The following is a 14,124-nucleotide window of genomic DNA, read 5'->3' as shown; positions in this document are numbered from 1 at the left end:
ACTGTTGCATGAGGCCTAGGCTGAAGCCACATTATTCAGCACTTTAAATGCCAATGACTTGGTCATTTTTCCTGGAGGTAACTGGGTACCACTGACAATTTTTTGTGGATGGACCTGTGAAACTCATTTTGAGTGACTGTGTGAAGGATGAACTTGGCGGGGAGGGAGGCTGGAGGTAGGGGAGGCTACTGCCATGGTCTGGTGGGAGGTGAGAGAGGGAAACGTAAGAGATAAGGATAGATGCTAAGACATTCAAACCTGGGAAACAGTTGGTAAGGTGTTAGAGGCCTTTCTCTGGTTCTTTTTATTTCATGGGCACCAAGTACAGCCCTTGGGCTGTTCTTCTGGGGACACCCCTCCAGCTAAAGTTCAGCATCTCAAGAAATCCAGAAAGTGGTGCTCAGAGTGGCATTTCAGGCACTGTGGCAGGCCAAGAGGGAACTATCTGTGCCCTTTGCCCAAGTCCAAGTGTGCAGTCACCTGTGAGCAAGGCCAGCCCAGCTCCCTGCAAAAACAAAAGTCCTTACCTTTCTTCTTTGACCTCACTGGCAGAGGCCTTCCAAGGCCTTTGTCCATGGAGCTGTCCTCCGGTACAGAGAAGCCCTCAGCAGTCACACTCCCACTGCTTGGAATGTCTGCCCCCGAGGAGGTAGAAAGCACACAGTTGGTGAAGGCCCCAGAAGAGTCCTGCTCTGTGAACAGCCCGGAGCCACTGACTGTAGGAGGAAAGACCCAGGTGGCCTGAGTTGGGGGCCAGGAGAGGTAGAGGACCCCTTCCCCCAAGGATGGTGGCATCCAGTAGTTTCAAGCTCTGGACATACAACCATGGCCTTCCAAGTGTCTCGAGTAGCCCCTAGGCCATGGCAAGGGAGACAATTTGGCACAATAGAGACAGCCCGGGATGGTGGTGGTTGTTGATATTCAGTCCTGTCTGACTCTCTGTGACCTCATTTGGGGTTTTCTTGGCAAAGATATTGGAGCAGTTTGCCATTTCCTTCTCCAGCTCATTTGTCAAATGAGGAAACTGAGGCAAATGACTCGCCTAGGTCATACAAGCTAGTTAATGTCTGAGGTCAAATTTGAACTCCAGAAAGATGAATCTTCTTGACTCTAGGCCCGGCACTCTATCCATTGTACCGCCCAGCTGCCCAGGTATAAGAGGACCTGAGTTCAAATTTCAGCTCTGCTCCACATTAGCTGTGGGACCTCAGGTAAATAAATCCCTTGTCCTCTCTGGGTCCCTTTCTCCTCTCTATAACATGAAGGAATTGAACTTTCCTATTCTACACCCTCCCCATTAATTCTTTCCCTCTAAGATTACCTTCTCCATATACTACATATATTCTCTATGGACATGGTGGTTTGCAAACTGTCTCCCCCATTGGCCTGTGAACACTTTGAGGTAGGGATTCATTGCCTTCCTTTGTATCTCCAGGTTAGTGCAGTGCCTGGTGCCTGACTGGGCTAGAGGCCCTAATATCCAAGAGGTGTGCAGTGATGGATGGCACCCCCCCTCCCTCCTGCCTCCATACCACCAGGGGTCCTGCACCATCCTTAGCTGGGGAAATGGCCGCCTTGATTCATTTTAGAGCAGTGCGGAAATGGAAGGAGCGTTTTCCAGAGAAGGCCACTGAGGCTGGGGTAGAGAGAAGGACTTTTCCAAGGTCACGTAGCAAATGAGTGGCACAGCTCGGTCTAGAAGCCTGACCTCCCACCCCCCCTTCCGGGCTTCAGGCTCACTCCTCAGCAGGGGGCGATTTACTGCTTTCCCCCACTGAGGGCGAACGGGAACCTGGATGGGGCTGGATGCCGAAGGTCCCCTGCTGGGGGTCGGGGAAGGAAACCACCTTAGGTGGAGCACTGGGCTCAGAAACGCACAAGATCTAGATTCGAATCCCGCCGTGGGCCCCAGCTGGATGACACCGGCCAGGTCCCTTCGCGCCTGCGCATCGCTTTTCTCCATGGTATGATGGGAACGAGAACGTCCCCCGAAGCGAATGAGTCTCTTCGGTGGCTGAGACCCTAGACGCTCACACCTCCCTGGGACGGGCTCAGCACCTGGGAGGTCTCGGGAGAGCTTTCCCCGTGCGGGCTATTTCTGGACTTCCGAGTCGGAATTGCAACAGCGTCTCAACTTGTGTCTCCTCGTGCCTGCCGGGACCCCCTCGGTGCACTTACTGGGCCCCTTGCTTCCCAAGAGACATCTCCGAATCCTCTCCGGCCCTGCCTGCCAGAGTAGGGACTGGAGACTCTATTATCTTCAGTTTACGGGAGGGATGCTGAATCCCAGAGAGGGGAATGGAGGGCAACTGAGGCTCAGAGAGGGGAAGAGACTTGCCCGAGGTCATGTGGCTGGGAAGTAGCAGAAGTTGGATTTGAACCCAGCTCCTCTGACTCCCCAGTCTAGCCCTGTGTCTCCAGCACCCCGCTGCCTCTCTGCTGCTTGGGACTTTCCAGGGAGAGGGAGATTCCAACTCACACATTCGACTTTCATCCAGTATGTTGTTGGGGGCCTCCACGTTGAGCAGGACTTCAGTGGCCATGACAGTCTGGTTGTTATCATCTGGTATGAGGGAAGATGCAAGAAGTAAGAGAAGTCCACGTGGGGTGCACGCTGGGGACACAGGTCCAGCCAGAGGAAAAGGATGAGAGGGGTGGCAGGAAGAACCCTGGAAGCTGAGAGGATGCCATGAGGCACCATGGGGAGGGGAGCCATGGGGAGCCCTATGGCAGAACATCATTGGGTTCAACCCCCGGGTCTCCTACAGAGCCCTGAGGGATGGTTTGAGGGAAGCTGTGATCGTCATCCAAGCGGAATAGTGGGCAGAGCACTGGATTTGGAATCAGAGGGCCTGGGTTCAAATCCCAGCTCTGCAGCTCCCCAAGTGATATCATGGGGAAGTCACCTCATCCCACCCCTGGGCCTCAACTTCCTCCTCTGAAAAATGGGGGGGGGACTTTACACTAGGTGATTCTAAGATCCCACCTTTCCAAGCTTATCTCCTCACCCCTTCCAGCTCTGCTCACAGGCTCCACATGCCCAGTGCTCATTCCCATTTCTGTACTGATTCATACCCTTTCAAGCTCAGTCCCCTTGTGAAGCCCCACCCTAACTCTCCTACTGGATCACAAAATGTCAGAGCTGAAAGGGGCCTTAGAGGCCATCTAAGGTCTTTATTCTACAAATGAGGAAACTGAGGCCCATGTGGGATGTGATGCGGTTATATGGGCTGAGACTCAAACCCAGGTCCTCTGATGCCAAATCTAGTGCTCTTTTCACCTCACTAAGCCAACCGATACAATACTGTTCTGTTTCATGAGTCTTGTCTCCTCAGTTAGACTGGAAGCTCCCTGAGGGCCTGGACCATCTCATGATACTTTTGTATCCCCCACAAGGATGAGCACAGGACTGGCCACCCCCTCCCCCTCAGGTGCATGTTCCCTAACCTCCCTTCTTAAGTACATGCCTCTGTGGTTTAGCTGGTGGGCCAGCCCTCCATTCATTTCCACACCTCATTAACACAGAGAGCTTCTCAGCTGTACCCCCCGTTGGAGGTGATGAGTCCTACTGGTTATTTGTCTAAAACTATTCTCTCCTCACTCACAGGAAAGGAAGGGAGGAATATGCCTGTAGATGGTCCCTCCTCTTCTCCAGGCTTTTGGTGGACTGTTGGTCCTGGCCCTGGTTCCTCCAGGCTTTGGGGGGCTTAACTTAAAGAAAAGTCACCAGCCTCCCCGAGGAACTCACCTTCTGCCCAACTTGGAGGCAGAAAGAAGCCAGTGGGAAGCAGGCATTCCCCTGCTTCCCCAAGTCAGGTTATGCTAGCCCCCTCAAGTTTTTCTTTGCACACAGCAGCTCCCTCCCCACCTCCAGCCCCTTCCCGCTCCTTCTTCCCTGAATGTGCCCAGTCCCAGCCCCAAAGAGGATGGACCTGACACCACAAGGCCTCCCTCCAGGATCTGCCCTTCGGCCACCCCCAGGTCCCGGTCTGCCATGATGCCATTGGTAACATCATCTCGATCCAGCCCAGAGTAGAGGTGCAGCAGTTCTGGGCAGGGGAGCTGCTCCACAATCACCGCTGGAAACACGGACGGATCATCCAGCTGTAGAGGGAAGGGACAGCTGAAGGTATTCCGCCCCCCCCATACACATCTCCTCCAGGGAGTCCTTCCTGACCCCCGCCCCCGCACCCTACTAGCCTCTGGGTGCTAACCATGGAGGAGGAGAGGCCCTCAGTGTCTACTCTGGCCTATGGCCCCAAGAGGCAGCCTAGGCCTCTCTCCTTCCTTCTCCCTAGTGTGGCTCCTCCCATCCATGTAGTCATACTATGCCTCCACACCCAGACTTTGGGGTGGGTGCTGGAAGACAGGAGGCTGGCTTCAAGGTCTGACTGGATATCACCTGTGGTGGGGATGGGAAGTTATCCTTTAGAAGTGATCTGGGCTCCTCTCAGCCCAAGCCAGGCTTACTGGTTCCAACAGATGGAGCTGGGGTGCGGGGGGGGGGGGGGGGCAGAGAGGGAGGGTAGAGTTCACATTCAGCCCTTGCTACCATGTAGGAGGGAAGAGGTAGGGGATCCTTTATCAGTGACGTGAGATCCTGGGTGTTCAGTCCCAAGGATTGGCTAACCCAAGATGGGGCACTGCCAATGACAATAGGGTGTTTGCTGGGGGTGCTATCTCTGATGCTCCAAGGAGTTGCGCCCGTGTACCTGCTGGATTTCCTCCATTCCACCGTTGGCAAACTCAAATACCAGTTCACTGCTCTGTACAGCAGTGGCCATGCTGCCTCCTCCCAAGGCCAGTGAGAAGGGGACCTCTGGGGCCTTGAGATCTTCTGGGCTGAGTCACACAAGCAAACTCCAAGCTGTATGAAAATCTGCCCTGGGGTCAGGGCAGCATGCTGGGTGGGGCTCAGCTGGCTGGAGAGACCTGGGTAGAAGAGAGGGAGAGGACAGAAGCCTGTGAATTCACCTTTCCCTGGGTCTAGCCTGTTAGTCCTGAGGACTACCAAGGGGAGCTGGGAGGAGAAGGAAAGAGGAAAGATGAGAAAGAAAAGAATCATAGATTGGCAGAGCTGGGAGGGTCCATCTAGTGACTAGGGGTGGGGAACCTGCACATGTAGCCTCAAGCTGCATGTTCCCCACCCTGATTCTGGACTAATTCCCTGATTTGACAGAAGAAGAAACTGAGGACCAGAGAGAGGAAGTTAAGTGCCCAAGGTCACACAGTTACCAGTGGTCTTGAACCCTGGTCTCCTGAATCCTGGTCCATTGCTCTCCACCACAGAAAAGATAACAGAGAGACAGACAAGCAGAAACATAAAAAGAGGGAAGGAGGGGGTGGGTGGGAATCAAGAGACAGAAAAATGGAAGGATCCTGCAAAAGATAGAAAAAGGGTGTCATGTCAGACAGAGAAAGCGGAAGGCAGAGAAGTGAAAAGAGAGAAAATGCTTCCATTGAACAAATGTTTATGAGAGCAGCACTGGCCTGGGGGCCCCTGACCCAGAGAAATAATGAAGACCCCTGAAGAGGCCAGGCCTCCTCCCTAAAGGGTGGCTGGCTGCTTTAGCTGCTTCAGTCCCTTCTCTCCTTCCCCTCCCCTCTTCCTGTCTTCCTCCTGTCTCAAGCACCCCTCCTCTCCTTTCTTCTTTCTTCATTTTCTCCCCTCTCTCTCTTTGCCTCTCTCTTTTTTCTTTTTTTCTCCCTTCTCTTCTCCTCCTTTACCCCTCTCTTCTCCTTTTCCTTCTCCTCTCCCTTCTCTCTTCTTCCTTCTCCTCTCCTGCTGCCTCTCACTCCTTTCTCTGGAGAAAGCCCTCGCACTTTTTGCCCGAAGCCTCCGTCTCCCCCCAACTCAGCTGAAGCAGAGCACTCCCCCTCCCCCAACCTGCAGGCACTCTGGGCCAACATAAGACACAAGTTAGAGAAATTGGGATTCTGTGAGAGCTGGTAAGGCCCGCACAGTGGGCCCACTGGGAGCCAGCTGGCAGAGTCGGTCAGAATTTGCCCCCAGACTCCAGTGGAGGAAAGATCTGTGCTGGCCAGGGACTGTACTAAAAGCCTGGCGCCCACCCCCACTCTGCCTCCCGCACTTATAGAAGCTTGCCCAGAGAGGGCTGGCAAACAGGGAGACAAGATGCCCTGGCCCAGAGCCCCCCGCCCCTCCCCCGGACAGTTGATAGTTGTTCTGGTTTCAGGACTGAAATGTCACCCTGGGAAAAGCATGGGGACCTATCCCCCAACCTCCCCGAAAAGGCACGGATCAGCCTCTCCCCTGGGAACTGGTGAAGACAGCAACAGCTTGGGGGATGGGGAAGGCATCCTGCTTGGTCTCCAAGTCCCCTTCAGGATCCCCCTCCCCTAGGAAGCCTGGTCTGAGAACTCCAGCGCTACCCCTACCCCCACACCACAGAGACTAACAATCTTCTTCTTCTTCTTGCACCCCATCTTATTTTCTCTATTTCAGGAGTGTTGGTCCTGCCCCCTCCCCACGCTCCTCCCCCAGGTTCTGAAAAACAAGGATTGTACCTTCGGTTTGTCTCTCCTTTATCTCCCACAGTATTTGGCCCAGGGGTAGGCACAGGTGCTTGGAGATCTTATTCAGGACTGCAGCTTCAACTCTCACCCCTACACAGATGCTTCCAAATCTACACAGTCAGATTGACCTCCTCTCCCCCTCCCTGCTGGACATCTCTACCAGGATGCTTGACGTCAGCATCTCTAACGTAAAGTGACCAAAACAGACCTCATCATTCCCACTCCCCCCACCTCAACCAGCTCCCCTGCCTGGTTCCCTATTTCTCTTTATGGCACCACCACTCACTCTCCCAACCCCAGAAACTCTTCGACTTCTTCCTCTTCTCACCACCCCCTCCAACATTCAAGCAGTTGACAAATCCGGTCGATTCTACCTCGGAAAGCTTTTACGTCCATTGCTTTCTCTCCACTCCCACTCCTCTCACCTAGTTCAGACCCTCATCACCTCTCCCCAGGACTATTGCAACAGCAAATTAAGTCTCCCTGCTTCCTCTCCAATCCATCCGCCACACAGCTGCTGAAATTATCTTCCTAAGGCTCAAGCCTGGCTACGTCCCTTCTCTATTAAAAAAACCTGTTAGTATCTCACCATAACCTTACTGGATAAAGTCTAAAGTCTCGACACTGTCATTCAAGACCCTCCTTGATCCCATTTACCACTCCAGCATTACCTCCCACATATCCCACTATGTCCTCTGTGTTCCAGCCAAACTGTACTTTCCTCCTCCCTAGTTCTCACCCTGCCCTCTCTGATCTCCCTGGCTTTGCTCATGCTGTTCCCCATGCTTGGAATGCTCCCCCTCCAAAAAAAAACCCAAACCAAACCAACCCTCCCTTCATTCAAGACTCAGGTCAGGCCATACATTGCCCATGAAATCTTCCTTTTACCTGGGGAAAGTGGGCCACCCCTCTTCAAATTTCCAACAAGCCCTAATATTTATTTGTGTACACCTTGTATAACAATGGTTAATATTTACAGAGCACTTACAGGTTTGCGAAGCCATATATCATACATATAGATGTGTGTGTGTGTGTATATATGAAGTGTCATCTGACAACACTAATTCTCCATCCTTCCCCCATCGAAATCCAATTAAACAATTGTTGATTCACCGATGAAATGACTACTAAGTGATGGTGCTGGGTAATGAGGATGCAAAATACCAAACCGAAAACATTCTCTGCCCTCCAGCTAGGAGATATTGTGGCCCAATGGCAAGAGTCCAGGATTTGGAACAAGAGGAGCTGAGTTTGAATTCTAATACCCCAATGTACCTATGTGACCTTGGGTAGTTTTTCTCATTTGCAAAATGGACATTTGCATAAGCTGTGTGACCTTTAACCTTACTTGGCCTCAGTTTCTCCATCTGTAAAATGAAAGTAATAACAGCACCTACCTCCCAGGGTTGCTGTGTGGATCAAATGAGATCATAATTGTAAAGTGTAATTGTAACTGCACAGAGCCCAGCAGCGTCATGTAAATGTCAGTTATTATTTATTAGGATGACCTCTCAAGGTCGTACTGAGCAATAGACATGTATGTAAAGCACTTTGTGAGCTTTAAAATGCTATAGAAGTGGGAGCTATTTTTGTGATATGTAAGGTTTGTCTACATTACCATTTCATAAGAAACCAGTGAGATCATGTAAACTTCCTGAAGGCACAAATCGGGTCTTGTTTGTCTTTGTATACCTGCCCAGAGTCTTGGGCTTCATAGGCCCTAAACACTGGCTTATTGAACTTAAGGGAATTTTTCACATGATTCAAGTCCAAAATCCTGACTCCGGCATTCAAGACCCTCTACAATGTGGCCCTTATCCAGAGGCAGGACTTGAACCTGGGCCTAGGTCCTACTAGACATGCAATCAGTAGGTCTGAGTGACCACAGCCTTCCTCTCTTTGGATGTTTCCTCCTAAAAATAATTAGAATCATTCCCCCTCCTAACAGTAACAGTAATATTTCCTGACAACAACAGTAAAGGCTGCTTTAAGATTTGCTAATAAGCAAATTACAATTTACAATTGTCTCATTTCACCCTCACAATAACCCTGGGAGGTAGGTGCTATTATTAGCCTCACTTGTCAAGATGAAGAAAGGGGGGGAAGCCAGAAGTTAAGCGATTTGCCCAGGGTCACTCACCTAGTGTCCCACGCTGGATTTGAACTCTGGTCTTCCTGACTCCACATACACCCACTGCACTACCTAGCTGCTTTCTAGGTGATGATGCTACTAGGCACTGCTTCCCTCAAAAGGCTGCCACCTTGTGGAGAGTGCTAAATAAAACTGAAATTGCTAGAGATATGGGTGGGGGAGGCCACGGGGAGGGACCTGTTGCCATGGAAAGAGCTTATCTAGGTTCAAATCTGGACTCTGCCACCTCACCTATGTGTCCTTTATGCTCTCAGAGCCTCAGTTTCCCCATCTCTAAAATGGGGGAAGAGTGGACTGGACTATATGACCTTTAAGGTCCCCTGCAGCTTGAAATCTCTGGTCCATTGTGTGTCTCCTGCCTTGTTTTGTTATTCTTTAAAGTCCCAGGGGTCTTACCTACCCAGCTAAGCTTCCTTAAGCCAGGGAGGGACCACAGTCATAGACTTCCTGTGTATCTTCCCCCCACACACAATGCCTAACGCTGAGTGAGGACTCGCTCAGTAAAACTTGATTGATTTCTCTTGTTGACCTGATTCCCAGCTCTGCTTAACACCCCTCGCTGCAGCAATAAGCAGCAGGCCTGTAGCTCCGCCCCCCAATCAGCCAGCCAGTGACCACATCCTTTGGGGGCTACCACCACAGCTGAAAGGCCAGGAAAGCCCTCCTACCCCCCAGAAGTTCTCAGCCTGGAGGAGGGAGGAGAGAGGGGAAGGGGTGCTGGCTGCCCAGACCTTTTTACCTTGGTGGGAAAAATCAACTTTAAAAAGGGGGTGGAAGGAAAGGCTGCCCTCAGCATGCACGAATGCACCTAGGCTGGTTCCCTAGGCTCACATGGAGCCTGCTAGAATTCTGCTCTGTCCTCAAAGTTAGCTAGGAGAGATCCCCTAGAGAGGATGCTTCACTCCCATTTTCCTAAGAAAACATTGGCTGGCAAACTTCTCTTGGCCCATTTCATATCCACACGTTGCCAGCCCCTAAGCAAAAATAGCAAATAACTAAATAAAAAGTGTAGAAAGGCATGCTGGTCTCAGAGGTAGGAAGACCTGGGTTTAAGACCCCCTACCTCTGGTAAACACTGTGTGACCTTGGACAAATTACTTAACCTCTCCATGCTCTATTCCAGCAGTGTCAAACTCAAATAGAAACAAGAGGCCAGTAAATCATACCTACATCATGATCTCTGTGGGCCCCATATTGACTTAGAAAACCACATATTAACATTATCTACGTTCTATTGTATTTTTATTTATTTTGTTCATATTTCCCAATTGCATTTTAATCTGGTTCCCAGGTGTACCTGAGAATGTTCAGGCTGCAAAGTCACCCCAGGGGCCAGGGTTTGATCCCTCTGCTCTAGGCAAATCTCCAAGACCAGAAATTTCATAGAAGGTGATGACCTGAATTGGTAGAGGGAGTCTTCCCCACCTGGGAGGTTGCCTATACAAATGAAATAAAGTCCAGTCTTTATTACTATTAAATTAGAATGTCCCTGAGGACAGGGACTGAGTCATTTTTCTTCTTTACATTCCCAATGCTTAGCACAGGGCCTTGCAAATAGTTGCCACTAAATATATGTTTGGTTGAAAAAAGCCCCAAACAAACCTGAATTCTGGCTCCAAATGCAAGTTACTTCCCCACCTAATCTCCCTGGGTCTCAGTTGCTTCTCCTGTCAAATGGCCAGAGTAGTACTTGGCCTTGCTACCTCACAGGAGCTCAAACAAGAAAGCTTATTTATAGGATTTAGTGTTGAGAAGGGCCTTAGAGGAGCAGCTAAGTGGCGAAGTGAGTAAAGTGCCAGCCCTCGAGTCAGAAGGACCTGAGTTCAAATCCGACCTCAGATACTTGACATGCTTGCTAGCTGTGTGACCCAACTGCCTTGCCTTCCCCCCTCAAAAAAAGAGAGGGACCTTAGAGATGACCTAGTCCTCATTTTACAGAGGACATGTTCAAGGTCACACAAAGAGTAAGATCATAGGACATGGGGTTCAAATTTTGGCTTTGCTAACTTCCAGAGGTCTCTTGACCTTGTGCAAGTCACTCTTTTCTGGGTCTCAGTTTCCCTGCTTGTAAAATGAGAGGTAGAGAAAAGCCTCGAGGCCACATGTGGCCCTCTAGGTTCTACTGAATTCAAATTTCACAGAATAAATGTCCCCATATGGGGTCTAGATCCACGGTTTAGGAAGAGGAAAAAGCATTGGCCCTGGTCTCAGGAAGACTTGAGTTCAAATCCAGCCTCGTATGACCTTGGCAAGTTACTTCCCCTTATTCTGCCTTAGTTTCCTGATGTGTAAAATAGGGATCGTAATAGTACCTATCTCCCAAGGTTGTTGTGAAGATTAAATAAGCTAATAGTTGTAAAGCATTTAGCACAGTGCCTGGAACATACATAGTAAGTGCTTAATAAATGCTTGTCTCCTTCCTCCTTAAGTCATTTGGAGGACCCAGAATTTATCAGCTGCTGGCCACTCCATCCCCTTCCTAACTAGTCAGAAAAAAGGTAACATCTCCCCCTCACCATCACCCACTGGTGGCCATTTGGCCAAAGCCTTCCCCTCTCAGCCAATCCAGAAGGCTGGGTCATTTCTGCCAGGTGGCTGAGCAGAGACCTCCTATTCATAAATGGGTCTCCCCTGTGGCCAAGTTCTTTGTGTTGGTCTGGGTCATCTCGTGGATGAGTAAAATGTGTCTGGTTGCCAACTCTGTGCCAGGAGGTGTGTGGTGTTCGGGGACTGTTGGCCCATGCATGCATTTGTGCCTGCCCTGCCTGCTCACGTATAAACGTGTACGAGTGTGCAACTCTGGGAGACCATAGGCAGAAAGTCCCTCTCCCACTACCATACAACTAGTCAAGTGGTCTATTCCTCCCCTTCCAGTCCACCCCAAGCTGCCCTCCCCAAAAGAGTCTGAGAAACCTGCCAGAAGGGGAGTGCAACCCCAGAAGGCAGTGATTTCCTTTTTGCCTAGTATTCTTGCAACCTGAAGCCCAGTGGGCACTCCATAAATGTGGGCTGAACTGAATTGAATGGGTGGGGGGAGGTGGTATCAGTTCAATTCACCATACATTTATTAAGCACTTACTACATGCATGGGGGCTGCCCTTCCCTCAAGGAGCTGACATTCTACTGAGAAGACACAATCGAAACATAGCTACGTTCATACCGAGTATATTACCAAGTAATACAAAGTAATTCCAAGAGGGAGAGAGCGCTAACACAAGAGCAAGGAAAAGGCCTCGCTGGAGGAGGCAGCTCCCGATTTGAAGCAAGTTAGAGATACTGACAAGTGAAGGTGAGAAACAAATGCCTTCCAGACATGGGGGACCAAGGGACAGGGGGTGGCGTGTTGGGGATGAGGCTTGGTGAGGGTGATGGTGGGGGAAGGTTCCGTGAGGGGCTCATCGAGAGTGACAGGGGCTCAGGGAAGGGATCTGCGAGGGTGATGGGGGGCTCCGAGAGAGATCGGGCCCTCAGCAAAGACGATGAGGAACGTTCGGTGAAGGGATGGGATGGGCTCGGCGAGGGTGATGAGGCGCTTGGTGAAGGGATCAGGGCCTCAGCGGACGATGGGGAACGATCAGTGAGGGGATGGAGGGAGTTCGGGGATGGGATGGGAGGGCTCCGGAGGAGGATGGAAGGACGATGGGGGTTTCAATGAAGGCGACTGGGGGCTGAGGGAGGGGACAGGGGACTCGGTGAGAGGATGGACGGCTCAGTGAGAGAATGGGGAGGGCTATAAGTGGTTGGGGACTCAACCAGAAAGTGGAAGACTCAATGAGATGGGGAGGGTCAATGATGAGGTGAAGGAGATGAGGAGGGGTGCATTTAGGAAGCAGAAGATTCTATGAAGGAGGTGGGGACCATGTTGAGGTGATGCGTGGGCTCCTTGAGGGTGATAGGCTCCTTGCGAGGAAGGGGGATTCTACGAGATCCAGGTGCTCAGGAAGCCGGATGGAGGCTCAGAGCTAGCGAAAGCCCTTCCATAGCCCAGCCTAGTGATGGGCTACAGCCAGCTGCCAGTTAAAAACCAGCTCTGTCATGCTGGGCCCCCGTTTTCTGAGGCAAGCTCAGAGGCTTGACAGCCATGGTGGTGATGGAGGGCGCGTGCAGGGGTTCAGGCCACCGAGGTGGCCACCGCTACAAGAGTCCCCCCCCCTTCCCCCGGCCGATGCCGCTACCCCCGCTGGGCACAGTGCGGGCAGCGCGGGCCCCGTGCTGTGCGGGCAGCCTAAGCCGACTCAGCCGCCACCGGGGAGGAGAGAGGCCTGGAGCAAACGCGAGGGGGGAAACAGGAGCCAATGGGCTCCCTCCTCTCTATCGTAAGCATCTTGAAGCACTTTGCAAACTCTGCGAACCTCGCGCCTCCCCGCGCTGCTCGTGCCGGAGCCGGTGCTGGTGCCGCCGCCGCCGCCGCTGCTGGTGCCGCCGCTGCCGGTGGTGGTGGTGCCGCCGCCGCCGCCGCCGCCGCCGCTGCTCTGCGACCGGCGGGCGGGCTCTGGGGTGGGTGGGGCGCCTTGGCCGCGAGCCCGCCCCGAGCGGCGGCGGCCACAACCGGCCCCAGCGCGCGGCCCGGGACCGGGAGGCCGCCCCAGACACGCCCCCGGCCCGGGCCCCGCCCCCGGAGGAGAACGTTCAGACCCAGTAGGCCGCCGCCAGCCCAGCAGCCAGAGTCTCCGGCTCCGGCTCGGTTCTCCGCAGGTGTCGGAGGAGTGCGGAGGGAAGGGGGAGGGCCCTAGAGGAGGGAGAAGAGGGGCTCTCATTTGCATGCGGACTCTGCCCCCTCCCCGCCTCCTGAGCGCAGAGAGCCGCAGCCCCTCCCCCCCGCCCCCCAGGAAACCGCCGCCGGGGGCCCGGAGGCCAGAGTTGGGGGGGGCCCCGCACCGGCGGGAAGGAGTTGGGGGAGGGGCCACAGGCCTTCAGCCCTGGGAACCCCAGGGCCTGCGGGCGGGGCCTCAGTCCTCACCTCTGCTTCCCGGCGGGGCTGAGCTGATCCCTGGGAACCTTTTCCCCCTTTTCCCCAACCCCGGTCCGAGCGTCCCCGCCGGAGAGGATGGGCAAGCGGCCTGTGGCCCGGCGCGGGTATGGAGCACAGGATGGCTTGGGGTGCTCTGCGCGGGGGTGGGGGGGGGCGCGGGAAGCAGCCTCACTATTGCCAAGACGCACAGCCGTTTGGATGCAGCAGCAGCCAGTCTCGGCCTCCCCCCTCCGCTCAGGATCTCCCCAGCTCAGTGCCAGATCCTGGTCCCCAGTGGGTGGGTAGGTAGTTGAGTGACTGAGTGAGTGACTGAGTCAGTGAGCGAGTGAGTCACGGAGTGCGTTGGTGACAATTCCCTCAGCTGACCCAGTGGAGCTTACACACGTTGCTAGTACCGTTCGGCCCCCTCACGTGAACAGACAGGGCCAGAGGCCAGATGGACAGAAAGGTGGGCCTGCCAAGT

General features: G+C 53.0%; 1 protein-coding gene across 1 annotated transcript in view; it reads right to left on the bottom strand.

The window, feature by feature from the left end:
- Nucleotides 1-14,124, bottom strand: part of ELF4 (E74 like ETS transcription factor 4) — a 56,926-nt gene that overhangs the window by 8,486 nt on the left and 34,316 nt on the right. The window contains exons 2-5 of the mRNA XM_036740147.1: nt 4,713-4,932; nt 3,933-4,104; nt 2,480-2,563; nt 528-716 (exon numbers count right to left, since the gene is read on the bottom strand). Coding sequence (XP_036596042.1) covers nt 528-716; nt 2,480-2,563; nt 3,933-4,104; nt 4,713-4,784 — 517 coding nt within the window. The 5' untranslated portion in view covers nt 4,785-4,932. The remainder of the gene's footprint in view (nt 1-527; nt 717-2,479; nt 2,564-3,932; nt 4,105-4,712; nt 4,933-14,124) is intronic.

This window comes from Trichosurus vulpecula, chromosome X (genome assembly GCF_011100635.1).
Source record: "Trichosurus vulpecula isolate mTriVul1 chromosome X, mTriVul1.pri, whole genome shotgun sequence".
NCBI lineage: Eukaryota > Metazoa > Chordata > Mammalia > Diprotodontia > Phalangeridae > Trichosurus > Trichosurus vulpecula.
The sequence above is the reverse complement of the archived record's forward strand: the minus strand, read 5'-3'. Positions and strand labels throughout refer to the sequence as shown.